Below are 15,879 nucleotides of genomic sequence, written 5' to 3'. Positions count from 1 at the left end.
AAAATCTAAATAATATATTTACTAACAAAAAATAATTTATCAATAAAACTTTTGGGTTGCATCTGTATCACATACAGCTTTCCGTCTTCGTATAATAAACAAAATTTTGTTGACATTGTATATATGAAAAGTACAAAACAATGCGACTCTCAAGTCTAAATTAATTTATTATATGTTTAAAAACAAATTTCTTTGTGTCTTATTATATTACATTAAAAAATATTTAAATCAAATATTAAGTAATGATATAGTTCATAACAAATATTTATCGCGCGAGTTCTTGGTAGTTTAAAAAATATATGATAGTTTTTAGCAAAGTGAAATTACTAATGATATTTTTCATTAGTTGTGTTCCTAGATCATTATTATCAGTAGATGCACATATTTTTTCATGATTTAAAAAAATATTCTACAATAATGCGTCATTTAACAAATAAAGAAATTTACTTATTTCACATAAAAACATGGTGCTAACAAAATACTTCTAGAACACTATATACTCATTCATATTTTATCAAAGATTTATATATGATATTATTGTTATTGATTTGACTATTTGAGCATCCGATAATAGTGGTCTAAAGCCTTTATCGATGCTATGTTTAGCGTAACTATCGTATGGCGTTATCATGAACATCGTATTGCTATGATTGTTGGTGTTCTAATGACATGATTGAAAATTATGATTGAACTTTGATTCAAAAGATATACATGCATATTTGTAGATATTTATGATCAAAATTTTATATAGTTATCTGTATATATAAAATATAGTATATATAGAAAGAGTTTATAATTGAAAAGATATTTTCTAACCATGGAAACTCTATAATTGGTAAGATAGTATCTAATACTAAACGGGCTGGGATAGAGTGGAGGCCCATCAAAGAAAGAACGAGAGAAAAGTGTACTAAACGGGCCGAGATAGAGCCGAGGCCCATCAAACCCACCACAATACCCGGAGTCCGACGGCGGCGGCGGCGGCGATGGCGAGGGGCGTCTCCTACGTGTCGGCGGCGCAGCTCGTCCCCATGCTCCGGGACTCCCGCATCGCCGTCGTCGACGTCAGGTACCCATGCCCGATCGATCGCTGTGCGCTTGCTTTTACAGTTTACACCGGTAGATGCTGACCTGATCTGATTTTGGGGGCAATTCCTTTCCGTCGGTTTGGGGGGCGGAAGGGACGAGGAGAGGATGTACGACGCGCACATCGCCGGGTCGCACCACTTCGCCAGCGACAGCTTCGCGGAGCGGCTGCCGGAGCTGGCACAGGCCACCACGGACAAGGAAACCCTCGTCTTCCACTGTGCCCTCAGCAAGGTCTCAAATCTTCTCTTCTTCCTTTTTTTTTCCCCTTCATTTATTCAACTTATTTCCGAATCACTTGTAAGCAATCAGCGCCGTAGTTATGTTCATCTACTATTATGAGTTGGCTGGATTAGACATTAACGGACTTGATATGATTCAAGACCTAAGTTATCTTTTGTTGCTTGCTTGCCGTTTTTAAGTCCTCTACTACCGTCCTGCGAAATGTATTATACAAAATATTCTAGCATTTTTTATAATCTGGAACTTTTCTCTGAAAATGCAAATAGTGTTTGCGCTACTGGACAACATTCTCAATCTGTTCCACAGGTATTCCAGTATGCAAAGAATAGTGTATCATTGTATTAAGAAGGAAATTTTCTTCATAGAACCAGAAAGTTATATTATTTGCTATGCTTCTTGGTAAATACACTTAGCTTTGTATTTCTGGTGGTCCAGCGATGGCATCGTTAATCGGTAATCACAATGCAAAATCTGGATCAAACTATATGTGTTATGTTTCCTCCTATATTTCAATTGTTATCACTTTTGTTCTTTCATCGCAAATTCTTTTCCGAAGTGAGGGCATTGCCATTGATTTCTCTTGTGACTTATCAACAACCTGCAGGTGAGGGGTCCATCTTGTGCACAAATGTATCTGGACTATTTGTCAGAGGCTAAGGAAGATTCAGGCATAAAGAACATCATGGTCCTTGAACGTGGATTTAATGGATGGGAACTCTCAGGGAGACCTGTTTGCCGCTGCAAGGATGCTCCTTGCAAGCGTGTGTGCTCTTGAGCATCCATAACGAACTATGCATAACTGCACGATTGAAATTCGGTTGCTATCTGCAAGCTGGCCATTTATATTTTATGGTTACTACAGCTCATTAAAATTGTGTATCTCGCTTTGGTGGATTGGCAATTTGTTCTATATGCCTCCAGCCATTGAATACCTGTTAATGTCACTTCAAGGCATGTAAACTGAAAAACACATTGGTCATTATTGAAAATATTCTGCTTCTTCCAAAGAATCATTTTATGGGCAGATTAGCTGACTTTTATGTTCTCTACAGTATACTTGCTGCTTCGTTTACTACTTGAATTCCTTTTTTCTTGTTATAATGGACAAAATGTTCATTCGGAATTCAGGCTAGTGCTATTGCATTCCCTACTTCATTTTATTTTTGCCACAACTTTGCTTGCTTAAATCAGGCAAGTTCATGCTCAGATCTAGATATCGCTCATATTAAGTCATGACTTTTGAGGGGTTTTCTCGCTACTTGAGAATACTTTTATGCACTGTTATTGCGTAAGACCGTTTGTTACTGTCGTTATTAAGAGTTGTCTTGCTCAAAATTCAGCGAGGCGTTCAAGCAGCAACGTTTTATTGTACTTTTCCCTGATAAGGCCGCCCAGGAAGAAATTTTATAGAATCCAATATTGTGTTGAAACAGAAGAACACATACAACAAAAGCATCCAATTTCAGTGGTGTTCAATGAAGTTGCAATCTGAAGCTTCATTTGTTGTGACTCAATTCAGAACTGTGACTGTATAAAGGTTGGGAGAGGAAAGACTGAGGATAGCGAGCGACCCAGATTACCGGTTTATCTTTTTTTTAGGTTATTGTCTACGCTGAGTGAGATGCATGTCTTTTTTCTCTTTCTGTTGTTATTTCCATTGGAATTAGCGAATGATAAAAAGCTCGAACATGAGATCCGAAGTGCGTGCTTATCTACCTTTTTTTTCCCTGACCCCAATCAACTTTTTGGCCAGGTACCGTGCAAACAAAACGTTCAGGCAACAGTCGTCGAGACCATGTGTTGAATCAGAGTTGAGAATTTATTCTTCAGGGAAAAGAACAATGAGAGTTCAGAATTCAGATGACCTGCTGAATGCCATGCCATGTTTTCTGACCCATGTATTCTCAGTTTCTCACCAAAATCAGAATACCTTTCTTTTGCTACAGAATCTGATATACAACAGTGTGACATTGCTTAGCAACATAATTATATATACAATAGTGCGACATTGCAAACAAATCCGAAGACCTTCAAAGATCATCGTTCTATACTTCTATAACTCAATCTTAAATCTTCCTCTCTCAAGAGGAAAAAAAAAAGGAGATTCACATTTCTCCCAAGAATAAATGAATAAAGTAATTCCCTGTACACAGCTTGCCAACTTGTTAGCCCAGAATGTCGTTCTCTGATTGGACACAAATTAGTACAGCAATTGTGAACTATACAGTTGACCATTCAGGTCCATGCAATAGATGTTACCGATTTGTTTTGTCAGTTGAGTAGGACGTACAAGCTGCACGCCACTGTTGTCCCAGCTGCAACTGAGATGCCACATTTCAGCAGCTAAGGAAATATCCTTACCAGACCTGCTTGATCCACTCTGTTTTTAACTCCTCCACGGTCCAGCATACCTCCTCTGAGAACGGTCTAGCAAAATCTCAAGCTCCCTCAGCACTTGCCATGTGGCATCTCCCTCTTGCATTGGACGGTTAAAAACCAGTGCTTTACGTTTCACAGGGTCCCACAAGTTCTTCTGTATTACAGTCAAGTTGGTTGCCACAACATGGTCTAGCACCATCTCAAGGCTGGCAACATCCTTCTCGGCAACTTGCAATGAGATGTCTGACCACTGTAGTACGGAAGGGAATGGCAGGCGTATATTATCGGCAATTATGACAGGAATGCAGCCAAGGAGAACCGACTCCACGAGACGTGGGCTCCATGGAGCCCATCCTAGTGGGCAGAGGCAGAACAAGGAGCGAGCCATCTCTGATCGATAGTTACCGTACCGCTTTCGCTTAAGGTAGAACTTGCGATTCCGACCATAATTTTGTAGCAGCTCAGTCCTCACCTTCCTGTTGAATGTAAAAGGTAAGGGCTAGTAACTGTGACCAATGAAGTTTGATTTGCTGTTCAGGATTCTGCTATCCATATGTAATTGATGAAAGTATAGTAGTTATGAATGATGCCTCAACCTAAAGGTATTTGTCTTTCAATTTTGCAAATCAACTAAAGAAATAACACTTTATATTACAGAACTATCCTTAACATGATATTTATATTAGCCTCGCCCCCCCGTGTATAATAATAACTGATTTTCAGCTATATGTTGTGGACATATCTGAAAATCCAAAATCAGCAAATCGCAATTGTTGTTCTCCTTGCTAGTCCATTTGGGATAATTCCTAGATGAAGCAACTAAAATGAGGGTTTGCAGTATGTGCTTACTTGCTGTAGAAGCGGCCACTAATGTTCTTGGGGTGGACCTCCATCTTTCCCCGGAAGAAGGCAAAAATATCCCTTTGTGCCTTCTCTGGCTCAGGTAGCTCAAAGGTCACCTCTGGAGGCACATGAGGCGGGATTACCACATGGTCCACCTCCTGACACACATGAGTGCCCTGTACACCGAATGTTTGTAGCAGGATTGACCTCTTAAGGAATTCAGGTATGCCATCTGCAATAGCTACATCCTCCTGATCAAACAAAAGGAAATTTTATTGCGGTGCAGGTGTTTTCCTTAATCTGAAAGTGGTTAGCAAAACTGTGAATCTTAGAGTAACTAAGTTGCATTGTGAGTTGTGACAAGTGAGAATACAGAGGAAGAATTCCCACGGTTGATTCTTAGGCATGCCACATCCAAGGATGGTGAATTGCACATAATTTAATTCTAACAAACCAAGCTCCATTGTGAGTTTCTGACAGCAAAAGATGACATTTTTTTTGTTGTTGTGGGGAAGCAGAATAGGAATGTGATGCTTTGGTTCGAGAAATTTGTTCACCAAGGTCAATTAGGGCAAGAATATGATTATCAATCTTCGATTGGCCTATATTTGGGATCCAGAACAGGATCACGTTCTCTAGAACTAGAACTAGGTTGGACTATGTATTGACTATTTTCCTTATCACGAGGAAGTACCTAATGCGCACGCAACCAGAAGCAGTCGAGAAGAAGTCGGAGCTCACCATGGGATGGAAGCAGGCGCCGAAGTCGTGCGACGCGACGAACACGTGGTCCGCCCCGCCGGAGCGGTTCCAGTACGGCATCTGGGCCCGGACGAGGTCCACCGCGTCGGCGAGCAGGCCGCGGGCGTGCGACAGCGAGGGGAAGCCGTTGGCGGTGGAGAAGTTGCAGGAGACGTAAACCGGGACGAAGAAGAGGTCGGCGTCCTCGGGGCGCGCGGCGCGGGCGTGGTACCCCAGCAGCGCCTGGTGCAGCGCCACCTCGGCGGCGAAGAGGTGGCGCGCGCACCGCGGGTCGGCGGCCAGCCAGTCGCGGTTGAAGCGGGCGGGGAGGTCGTAGACGTAGATCCGGGCGGCGCGGGGGGTGGAAGGGAGTAGGAAGGCGGGGCGGAGCGGGGGGGCGGCGGGCGGCGGCGTGGCGGAGAGGAAGAGGTAGACGGAGAGGGCGAACCAGAGGAGGAGGAGCCAGGTGGAGTGCTTCCTGAGCTTGTCGGCGAGGTGGTGGGCGTGGGAAGCTCGCCGCTGCTTGGGTAGCTTGGGATCTCTCATGGCGGAGGCGGAGGCGGAGCTGGGTTCGCTTCCTCCTCCGCGCGGGCCGGCCGGTTGTTGCGGCGATGCTGTTCTCTTCTCTTCTCTTCTTTTTCTTTCTCCTTGACTTTCCGGCTGGCTTTCCCTTCTTGTTGGTAATTAATTAACTTGACGTAATTAAAATTATGTGCTTAAACATCATGATCTCAGTTATTAATCAACTTGGATCCTAGGCGTGATCTCAGTTAAAATTACGCTTCTCCATCCGTCCCAAAATATATTTAACTATGATATTAGATTTAACATATTAAAACTATATAAATCTATCGTCGTTATCTTTTACTTTCCACCTATATCTATAAGTCAAAATTTAAATTCTCATATTTTAATTTAGAGTTAGTTTTAAAATTTTTCATCGTAGTGTATTTATCAATATTTGCTTTTAAATTGTTAAAAATATGAATATAAAAAATTTATACATAAATTAATTTTTATTTTACAAATATATTTTTGGGTTTTTCAGATAAAGATGAGGGCGCTGTATTTCTATCCTAAGTAGCTGTATTTTTAAACCGATGGAGTAACAAGTAATGGTAATTCGTCAATGCACTTTTATCTGCGTCGTTATTTTGGTCACTCGTACTGTGATTTATGTTACGGGTACAACTAAGGCCGTGTTCCCCACCCAGCTAAGTTTTTTCGAATTGATAAATGGTATATTTTTTATAAAAATTTTCTATAGAAAAGTTATTTTAAAAAACATATTAATCTATTTTATATTTTTAAATAATAATAATTAATTAATTATATACTAATCTATTACAACGTTTTTTTGTTTTTATGCAAGTAAGTTAACTTCGAATGCTGCCTAAACAAGCTTGCAATTTACGGATGCACATAGCTAATTTCGATCGAACGATGGTCATGATTGATATCGATTTCCAATACGAGTTAGACTGGTTTGCGCACACACGTTTCTTGAACGGTAAAACAGTTTGTTTTTAAAGAAATACATAAAAGTTGCTTTTAAAAATTATATTAATAGTTTTTTCAAGCTTTTAACTCATAATTGATTAATTATGCAATAATGAGTTGATTTGTTTTATGTACACAGGAGAAAAGTTCTCAATGGTCTGAGCATAACCTTTCAGTGTTTGACATCTGGAATATTTTATTATTAGTCACACTCTGTCACTGTGTGTCAATAAAAATATTTTTTTTGCCACACTATAACATGCTTAAGCGGATATAGTCAGACCTTTCTAAGTTATTAATATATGGTACCTAGTCTGTTGAAATAAAATTTTTCTACTACCCAAATAACTATTAAGTTCATCAAACAAATCTAACCTTACGAGTAACAAAGTATGGTCATCAACCAACCAACCCAGTTATTTTAGGCGTAGTTACTCTTTATGGATATTTGTAGGCTATTGGTATGTAGATATGTTTGTCACGTCTGTAGCTCCCGAACCCATAATTTTCAAGCTAGAGTTTAGCCAAATAATTTAGCTCCACTAGAAAATAAAGTGGACTCAACTAGAGTGATTTGGAAAACAAGAAACAATAGGATTAGGATCACTCCACACTTAATCAGATGAGTGAGATCTAGGAGTTAAAAGCTTTACGAAACATGTTCTACGATTAATTGATGAGCATATAGGACTTTGCATAACTTTATATTACCACACTAACTACTATAGCCTTGGTATTTGCCTGTCCTCAACCCTCTTTCTATTCTCTTTAAACTTCTCAACTTTTGTTAGTACAATATTATACTTTAGGCTAAGAAGCTGTACAACATCAAAGTGTTAGATACATAGTTGGTCTATATTTAGAACATTTTATTCTACTGTGTTGAAGATATACATAAAGCCTAAATTTTGGTTTAGAATATTAACCCATATTATTCTACTACAAAATACCTATGTTACTTATTTATACGTCATAATTACATGTTTATGTAATCATTGACATGCTAAAAAAATAAACTTTTTTAAGAAAGAAGTGCACAAAACGATCTCACACTATCACTATTTCCCTTTTTCGTTTAGGAGAATCGTAGGACGTGACACAAGTATTGGCGTCACGGCGGTGTTCCATGAAAACCACCTTGGCGATGCAGCGAAGTCGAAGAAGCTGTGATCCCCAACCAACGGCCCACCTCGCGCCAGCTGTCCCCCGCGGGAGCCGTCCGATCCGCCGTGGCGTGCATGACTCGTCGCCGTCCGATCGCTTTCGCGGCCCCCGGTAGAACGGGTCAAAAAACACTAAAACTGGGGCCCCACCCGATATAGCCAAGCGCCAAACCACCGCGGTCCACGTCCACGCACTTCTCCGTGGACGCAGCCTATAAACCGTCGCGTCCAAGCGAACCAGAAAGGCAACACGCGAGGCTCATAGACCGGGCCCACGCAAATCCACGCCTCCTCTTCCTCTTCCTCCTCGCGGCGAGTGCTCGAGGGAAAGATATTTTTGGGAGGGAGGCGTTCGCTCCTCCGCATCAGCTCGCCACCGCGTCCTCGTCGCCGTCGCGGGCAGGGAAGGAGGAGGGGGGGGAAAGCCATGAACTGCCTCCAGAACCTGCTCAAGTAAGTGAGTGCGGTTTCGTTTGCGCGAGGACGTCCTCTCGGTTCGATTCGCCACTTGTTTTCCTGATCGATTTCGTCTCGCTCCGCCCCCTCAGGGAGCCTCCGATCGTGGGATCCAGGTCGATGAGGCGGCCCTCGCCGCTCAATCTGGTGAGCTCTCGTTTCCCGTTCGTTCCTTTGCGTTCTTCCTCTTCCCCTCCTTGATGGATCGGGATTCCTTACTGGCTCGTTTTTACTGTCGATTACTAGACCATGGTTCGTGGCGGGAGTCGCCGATCAAACACTGTCAAAACTGTAAGCATTCCCTCCATCTCTGTGTGATGTTTTTGACTCTCTCTCGACGGATTATGTATACTGGTCTAACCGGGATCAGAGGCAGATAACTCGTTGAATCCCCGGTAACAATTATGCTATGATAGAATCCTCATTGCGACCCCTGTAAACCTTGCGGAGTAACCATTTCAGGCATCTGGGGCGTCTACTTCGAGCGCGGAGAGTGGCGCAGTGGAAGCAGGCACGGAGAAGTCCGATACGTACAGCACCAACATGACACAGGCTATGGGAGCAGGTAAAAACTGATTCAGTGTTACTTGCAATGATCGATGTTAGCTGTGTCAGATTGTTGGTTACAGAGTTTAATGAATCCTTTGTAAGATGGAAATTGAGCAATGGACTAACACATCATCAAAGTGCTATGCTACCGGTCTGTTTAGTGTCTACCGGAGCAAACTCACGTGTCTGTTCTAGTTATAACATTTATGTGGTATTTTCTTCATTCCTCATGAACAAGAAACCGCTCGCCCGCTTCACATTTTTTATCTCACTCTTGCCTTTCCCTTCTTTCAGTGTGTCAACAGTTGACCTTGCAGAGGGTGCGTTAGTCATGTAGAAAGATTGTTCTGCCACTGAATTTGAACTCTTACAGTATTCCTGTTCTTTATAGCTCCTATTACATCGTGCTTGTCCTATCCCTGACCACTTTCATCGTTATTTTGTCTTGATAAGATTTTGATAGAACTTTTCTTCAAAACACAGGATGGCTATAACATTGTACTAGCTGTTCCTTTTAAGTAAGATTACTCTCTGGGTCATTCTTACTCCTGCCTCGGCAACTTCTCGTCGATATATTGTATCTGTAACCTTTATCCCTTATAAATATTAATGAACTTGGTCGGCTGGCCCAGCAAGATTTTGATAGAATTTCATAGTTTACACCAACCAATTCAAATTTGAGTTATTTGAGAACAATGGTTGTGCGCATATTTATGGAACAGGCTATGCATCTAAAACTAAGCTTTTACTGGATTATACTGTCTATCACTGCTCACTCCTGAGACCACTTCTCTTTGTCTAAACCATTTCTAGTGTTGACGTATAGACATGAGCTTGGAATGAACTACAATTTCATACGCCCAGACTTGATCGTGGGCTCCTGCTTACAGGTTCTCACAATATCAACACAACCAATTTACTGAAAAAATCACGTCTTAACTCTGTCTGATTAGCTGCATTCATGTGCAGAGCCCACTTGATGTTGATAAGCTTAGGGACATTGGTGTAAAAACAGTATTCTGCCTGCAGCAAGATCCGGATCTTGAGTATCCCTATTATCAGTCTTTTTGTCATCATCATGCTTATGAAAAAGGAGTATGCCAATTATATTGCCTGGTTGACAAAATTTGAACTTCTTGATTCTTGAAACACATTCAGTTACTTGCCGTGAAACAGCTTAACTATATGCAGGAGAATTATAAAGTTCTGGTGACAGCTTTTTATCTAGATAACTATTGGAATAGAGGGTGCCTTATGTCAATCTACGTTCCCTTTAATTATGTTTCTGGGCTATTGGACAAGAACTATAAGTCTATCGAACAATTATGTCTGCTCCCCCTTTTCCTGCTTCTGTGTAAATTCTTCTGCAGCTATGATATTCTGCACAATGCATATTGAACATCTCATAGAACAACTCTATTTTATACTGATAGCATAGTTGTTTGTTGTTTCCATTGCTGCCCAATGCTTTCTTTCAGTGAATTAGTGGTGTTCCATCCTTAACCAGTTGCTCAGATATTTTGGAGTAGACATTTGTGCCATTCAAGAATATTGTCTACAGTGTAAGGATATAGAGCACTGCCGTGCAGAAATTAGGTACACAATGTTCAATAACTTCATTTTACTTTTTAGAAATAAGAACTCTGGTAATCTGGTGTAGTCTATCTCAAATGCGACTTGAACGCCTTCCTTTTTCCCCTTCTCTTTCCAATTACAATTCTTACGCTATTCTATTCTGGAGTTAGATGATTCATCTTTACTCGAATCAGCATTTATATGTCAAATGCAGTTTTTTTCTGTATTGACTTAAATGCATTTCCCATTTTCTGTTTTGTCCATATTTTCTTCCATCATCTGTTTTCTCCATATTTTCAAAGTCTTAAAATGGTATAATGTTTAATCACACCAGGGATTTTGATGCTTTTGATTTGCGATTGAGGCTTCCTGCTGTGGTTAGCAAACTGCACAAGCTTGTCAACCATAATGGTGGTGTAACATATATACATTGTACTGCTGGACTTGGAAGAGCTCCTGCTGTGGCAGTAGGTTTCCATAGTCTTTTCCTTTTTGTTTTCCCATGATTCGTATAATAGGTTTAGGTTTACATTAGAATATTTTTTTCTTCTCCCTTGTCCAGTTAATTGTTGGCTTATAGACAAAAATGGGAAGGAAAATGTCAAATATATGTATGTTTTCCCAAATAATTAACACTAACTAGTGTCTAGTGATTCTTGGACTACAACATGATCATGAGATCAACAGAGGTATAGTCTGTAAAATTTACTGTTTGCAGAATGTTATAGTACTTTAATAACCCTATAGTTTTGAAACTGATTCTCACCTCTCGTGACATTGCTGATACCAAGTTACACCACTGGATTATAACACGATGGTTATAGGATCACAGTCTTCTACGTTTTTACGGTGTCCACAATGTTGGTAGCAGTGATATTCTAATCCTGATACAATTTTATTAATGTTCAGTTATCATATATGTTCTGGATTCTTGGATACAGTCTTAACGAAGGGCATCAGCTACTACAGGTAGTCTCAGAACTTCTTTATTCACCTTTTGGACTATATTAGTGTTTATGGGGAAATAATTTTGTTGTTACAATATGCGTGTACTGGCAATACCCGTGGAAACCAACAGGTTGCCTGTGTGTACATCTCTCACAACTGTCTTCTACAGTAAAGTCTGTTGGTTGGCTGGTGTTCTGTTACCACATTGCTGGTTATCTTGCTATGTTACTTTTTGTCCTGAACATTTTTTTTTTTTGGCAGAGTAAACGAACTTGCTTTCCAAAGTTGGAAGCCATTAAATTGGCTACTGCTGACATTGTAAGTGAACACTTAGCAGTATTTTTTGTTTCTCATCGTGTAGTTATGATGGTTAAGATAAAAGATACTGCTTGCACATCTTTGTGCTAAGTGATCTTTCTTATTATTTAGCTGACAGGCTTATCGAAAAATTCCATTACATTAAAGTGGGAAAGCGATAATTGTTCTTCTGTTGAAATCTCGGGGCTTGATGTTGGGTGGGGACAGGTATATTCTTCCGCCAACTATTAACTATTTAAGCTTGCTTTGCAGTGTACAGCTAACTAATGTGTTAGCGCATTTGATATGCAGAAGGCATTCTTAATTGATTTCATTTGCATTTCTGTTCTTATTCAGATAATTCCTTTGACATACAATAAGGAGAAAGGAAGTTGGTTTCTTGAGAGGGAATTGCCTGTGAGTATCAAAATAAGCAATACATTGTGATTTCTAAACTCTTTTTAATCACTTATCATTTTGTGCCTTGCATAGTTGATGTGGATACCACCAGCGTGTAATTTCTCGCTTGATTGTAAATCTTTACCCTGGAAGAATCTTTAGGATTTGAACTGAGAGCTCTGAGGTTTTGTTTGGGACAAGGGACTTAAAATAAGTCCCTTGTCCCATCGAATATTTGGACGCTTATTATAAAACTCATCCATAATTTTGGACTAATTCGCAAGACGAATCTATTGAGCCTAATTAATCCATGATTAGTCTATGTGATGCTACAGTAAATATGCTTTAATTATGGATTAATTAGACTTAAAAGTTTAGTCTATGTTTAATACTTCAAATTAGTGTCTAAACATCCGATGTGACATGGGGCTAAAAAGTTTAGCCTCATCTAAACAACCCCTGAAACATTTTACCTATAAGGCCCTGTTTAGTTCCCAAAAACTTTCATCCCAAAACATCACATCAAATCTTTAGATACCTAAATAGAGTATTAAATATAGATAAATCGAAAAACTAATTGCACAGTTATGTGAGAAATCATGAGATGAATCTTTTGAGCCTAATTAGTACATGATTAGCCATAAGTGCCACAGTAACCTACATGCGCTAATGACGAATTAATTAGGCTCAAGATTCGTCTTGCGGTTTCCATGCCAGCCGTGAAATTTGTTTTTTCATTCTTATCCGAAAATCCCTTCTGACATTTGGTCAAACGTCTGATGTGATACGCAAAAATTTTCATTTCACCAACTAATAAACACCCCCTAAAGCCTAGTTTTGGTCCTTTTATTAACAGTTGATTGATTTGATATATCTGGCACACACCTGCACTTGATTTTACAGCAGCTAGCTCCACACTCACTGTTCCTTATACGTTTGCGTTGTGTTTCCTGAAGGAAGGAAGGTATGAATACAAATATATAGTGGACGGCAAATGGGTGTGCAATGAAAATGAGAAGAAGACCAAAGCAAATGCTGATGGCCATGTGAATAACTACATCCAAGTGAGATACTTCCCTTGTATCTGTGTACGTATTGTTTCTTGGATAGGATAACGTAACTTAACATCTTCATTGCAGGTCTCCAGGGATGGTACCAGCGTTGAAGAGAAGGAATTAAGGGAGCGTTTGACTGGTCAAAACCCCGATCTCACGAAAGAGGAAAGATTGATGATTAGAGAATATTTGGAACAATATGTTGAACGATAAGAGGTTAGCTGAAATGTTTCAGACTTGCATAAACATAATATTCCGATTGTACTGCACTGAGATAACTCAAACTGCAGGATTGACATATTAGATGTGATCGACTCGCTTTGGGCTCGCTATGGAACAGGGAAGGCCTGCTGATGAACAGGCCACACGGAGCTTCGCAATGAACAGACAAGACGGAGCTTCGGAATTCATGCTTGGGTCGCCATGTCATGTCAATATTTAGCTTAACCCTGCAAATGGTTCGCTCATGACTAATTCACGAGTCGTCATTGTAAACAGATGCTGCATAAAACGAGCAATATGTGTTGCTTATACTAGTAACACTTTGGCCGTATAACTAAAACAGTAGAAATAATGTTACTATTAGACTGTATGTAATAAGGGCTATTAACAGGTTACAGGCCGTGTAACATATGTTGGTGAATAATCCTGAATGGAATCCATTTTTTGTCTTTATTTTTTCTTTTTCTTTTTTGGCCAGATGCATACAATGGGGTTGGTCCTGACAGTTGCATCCCATGATGGTTGATGACCTTCATTTTTGCTTTGTTAGGTCGTCCCCCGCAACCTACTCCATATCTGAAGAAGGGCAGAGATTTCTGGGCAAGTCAACTTTCAAAGCCGTCAGCTCTTGTTCTTGGCTGGTTCCTCTCCTGGGTTGAAGTCAAAGCAGGCAGGCTGTTGTATGTTGACCGAACTGAAAATTTGAAGTGTAAATCAACTGGAAATTTGGAACGGAGACCCAGAAAGCTCACAAGATGAGAAATGTTCTGTTTATCCACGAAATCGAATAAAAGAAGATTAAGCTCGATTAATTAGACAGGAGTGTAAGCAAATTAAGCTTTGATTGTACAACTAAATCTAGTGTACATTACACATCGATCCCACTGCATGCAGATACAGTAGGCTTTGTCGTTGATGATACATACATACATACAAGAGTGTAAATTGTTGTGATGATCAACTAACTAGACTAGTGTAGTAGACTAATAAAACCCTAATTAACTGGAAATTATACTCCATATTAATTTATCCAAGATGCAAGCAGCGGCAGAGCAAGCATGGATGGATAGATTGAAGTAGTGTGGTATAGCCCTAGTTGTTGGGCGGCGAGCGCGCGTGAACGGCATTGGAACTGATGGGGCGGAAGAGGCGCTCCAGCTCGTCGAGGCGCAGGGTGATGACCTGGGCCTGGGCGTGGCCGGGGTCGAACCGGAGCTTCCTGCAGGCGGCGGCCCTCGGCTTCCGTGGCGCCGGCGGGCACGTGGCGGGCTCCTTCGCCTTGAGGCTTGGGGTGGGCGTCCGGCAGCTGTACTCGTTCTCCTCCGCCGCTCCGGCGCCGGCGGCGGTGCAGGGGGGCGAGAAGGCCGCCGGCGAAGGCCTGTAGAACTCGGGCGAAGCGGACATGATGGTGGGTGGCGGCTGGCTAGAGAGGAGAGAATGGAGGGAAGGAGGGAGGAGAGCGTGAAAAGGAAGGTGGGGATGGGCACATATATGCAGAGAGGAGGAAGGAAATGGCGGTGCGTGTGAAACGGAGAAGACGCGTGCAGCGGAAGGAAACCTCGCAAGCGAAGAAGAAGAGCAAAGAGCACACGCACCGCTTTCCTCCCGCTGGTACTCCCTCCGTCCTAAGATAAATTAATCTTTATCTTTTATTCATAATATTTGATTCTTTGTTTTATTTAAAAATATTTTATAATTAATATTTTTATTTTTATTAGATAATAAATTATAAATAATACTTTATATATAATTATAACTTTTTTAAATATCTTATAAATATTTTAGATAAGATGGCAACCAAACATTAAACACGCAGATATAAAGTTTGCATTATCATGGGAACAAGGATGCAGAGGGAAAGACGGAGCTAGTGCATTTCGCCGAATACTGTATTAGTAGTAAAAAGATAGTAATGTATAGTTACAAAGTTAGAGATATATATAGATACGGTTAGAGATAACAGAGTTCAATTGAAACTATAGAGATAAAAGATAAAGTCCTAGAGAGATACGATAGAATATTTATCTTGTACTCTAAGTTTCTATCTCGTATGTACCCTATAAATATACCCACGAGGGTCACAACAGAATACAACAGATCATAATAGATCATATGATCTCTCTCCTATCCAATATTTTCCACAAAAAATATGCTATTATTTGCAAATTATGCTATTTAGCTTTTTTTCATATAAAAGCTAAATGAATAACCCCATAATGTTCAAAAAATCTCAAAACTTTTCTAAATTAGCTTTTGGAATTTAAATTGTAATAGCGGTATATACTCCGTATGTCATAGTACAAAACATGGAGCCCTGAGTTTATAACTAGTAGTAGTAGCAGACATGCTAATTTTTTTTCTCCTTTCTTTCTTCGTGAGAGGATTATTTTATTACCTTTCGGTTTCGGCCGTGTACTACCAAC

General features: G+C 40.3%; 3 protein-coding genes across 5 annotated transcripts; 2 read left to right on the top strand and 1 right to left on the bottom strand.

Moving 5' to 3' along the window:
- Nucleotides 1-923: 923 nt before the first annotated feature.
- Nucleotides 924-2,336, top strand: LOC102704221 (arsenate reductase 2.2). The gene is made up of 3 exons (XM_006649179.3): nucleotides 924-1,069; nucleotides 1,182-1,320; nucleotides 1,934-2,336. Exons 1-3 carry the CDS (start codon nucleotides 987-989, stop codon nucleotides 2,102-2,104), a joined length of 393 nt encoding a protein of 130 aa, XP_006649242.2. The 5' UTR covers nucleotides 924-986; the 3' UTR covers nucleotides 2,105-2,336.
- An 828-nt stretch (nucleotides 2,337-3,164) lies between these two features.
- Nucleotides 3,165-5,928, bottom strand: LOC102707757 (probable glucuronosyltransferase Os03g0107900). Its single transcript, XM_015834923.2, has 3 exons — nucleotides 5,293-5,928; nucleotides 4,558-4,802; nucleotides 3,165-4,184 (listed from the first exon to the last, which is right to left on the bottom strand). Exons 1-3 carry the CDS (start codon nucleotides 5,836-5,838, stop codon nucleotides 3,716-3,718), a joined length of 1,260 nt encoding a protein of 419 aa, XP_015690409.2. The 5' UTR covers nucleotides 5,839-5,928; the 3' UTR covers nucleotides 3,165-3,715.
- A 2,284-nt stretch (nucleotides 5,929-8,212) lies between these two features.
- LOC102703942 (phosphoglucan phosphatase DSP4, amyloplastic) lies at nucleotides 8,213-13,909 on the top strand. 3 transcript variants are annotated; one of them, XM_006649178.3, is made up of 15 exons: nucleotides 8,216-8,408; nucleotides 8,504-8,558; nucleotides 8,658-8,702; nucleotides 8,874-8,976; nucleotides 9,774-9,850; nucleotides 9,930-10,006; nucleotides 10,476-10,556; nucleotides 10,870-11,002; nucleotides 11,445-11,504; nucleotides 11,745-11,801; nucleotides 11,913-12,008; nucleotides 12,138-12,197; nucleotides 13,136-13,243; nucleotides 13,319-13,450; nucleotides 13,525-13,909. In XM_006649178.3, the coding sequence occupies exons 1-14, from the start codon at nucleotides 8,383-8,385 to the stop codon at nucleotides 13,445-13,447; spliced, it is 1,107 nt and encodes a 368-aa protein (XP_006649241.2). In that variant the 5' UTR covers nucleotides 8,216-8,382; the 3' UTR covers nucleotides 13,448-13,450; nucleotides 13,525-13,909. The 3 variants fall into 3 exon arrangements, 2 of the variants coding, with proteins under 2 accessions (XP_006649241.2, XP_015690941.1); XM_015835455.2 differs by having other exon boundaries at nucleotides 8,216-8,412; XR_001549934.1 differs by lacking the exon at nucleotides 13,525-13,909 and having other exon boundaries at nucleotides 8,213-8,408; nucleotides 13,140-13,243; nucleotides 13,319-13,410.
- The last annotated feature ends 1,970 nt before the right edge of the window (nucleotides 13,910-15,879 follow it).

The sequence above is a fragment of the Oryza brachyantha genome, chromosome 3 (assembly GCF_000231095.2).
Source record: "Oryza brachyantha chromosome 3, ObraRS2, whole genome shotgun sequence".
Classification (NCBI taxonomy): domain Eukaryota; kingdom Viridiplantae; phylum Streptophyta; class Magnoliopsida; order Poales; family Poaceae; genus Oryza; species Oryza brachyantha.
This window is presented reverse-complemented; position numbering and strand designations above follow the sequence as displayed.

Excerpts from the sequence above, each read along its gene's own strand:
- LOC102704221 (XM_006649179.3), top strand. The coding sequence starts at position 987 with ATGGCGAGGGGCGTCTCCTACGTGTCGGCGGCGCAGCTCGTCCCCATG. Across the intron at positions 1,070-1,181 it reads ATCGCCGTCGTCGACGTCAG|GGACGAGGAGAGGATGTACG; the intron begins GTACCCATGCCC and ends GGGGGGCGGAAG. Across the intron at positions 1,321-1,933 it reads TCCACTGTGCCCTCAGCAAG|GTGAGGGGTCCATCTTGTGC; the intron begins GTCTCAAATCTT and ends AACAACCTGCAG.
- LOC102707757 (XM_015834923.2), bottom strand. The coding sequence starts at position 5,838 with ATGAGAGATCCCAAGCTACCCAAGCAGCGGCGAGCTTCCCACGCCCAC. Across the intron at positions 4,803-5,292 it reads GCGCCTGCTTCCATCCCATG|GAGGATGTAGCTATTGCAGA; the intron begins GTGAGCTCCGAC and ends TTGTTTGATCAG. Across the intron at positions 4,185-4,557 it reads AGTGGCCGCTTCTACAGCAA|GAAGGTGAGGACTGAGCTGC; the intron begins GTAAGCACATAC and ends TACATTCAACAG.
- LOC102703942 (XM_006649178.3), top strand. The coding sequence starts at position 8,383 with ATGAACTGCCTCCAGAACCTGCTCAA. Across the intron at positions 11,003-11,444 it reads GAAGAGCTCCTGCTGTGGCA|TTATCATATATGTTCTGGAT; the intron begins GTAGGTTTCCAT and ends ATTAATGTTCAG. Across the intron at positions 13,244-13,318 it reads ATGTGAATAACTACATCCAA|GTCTCCAGGGATGGTACCAG; the intron begins GTGAGATACTTC and ends TCTTCATTGCAG.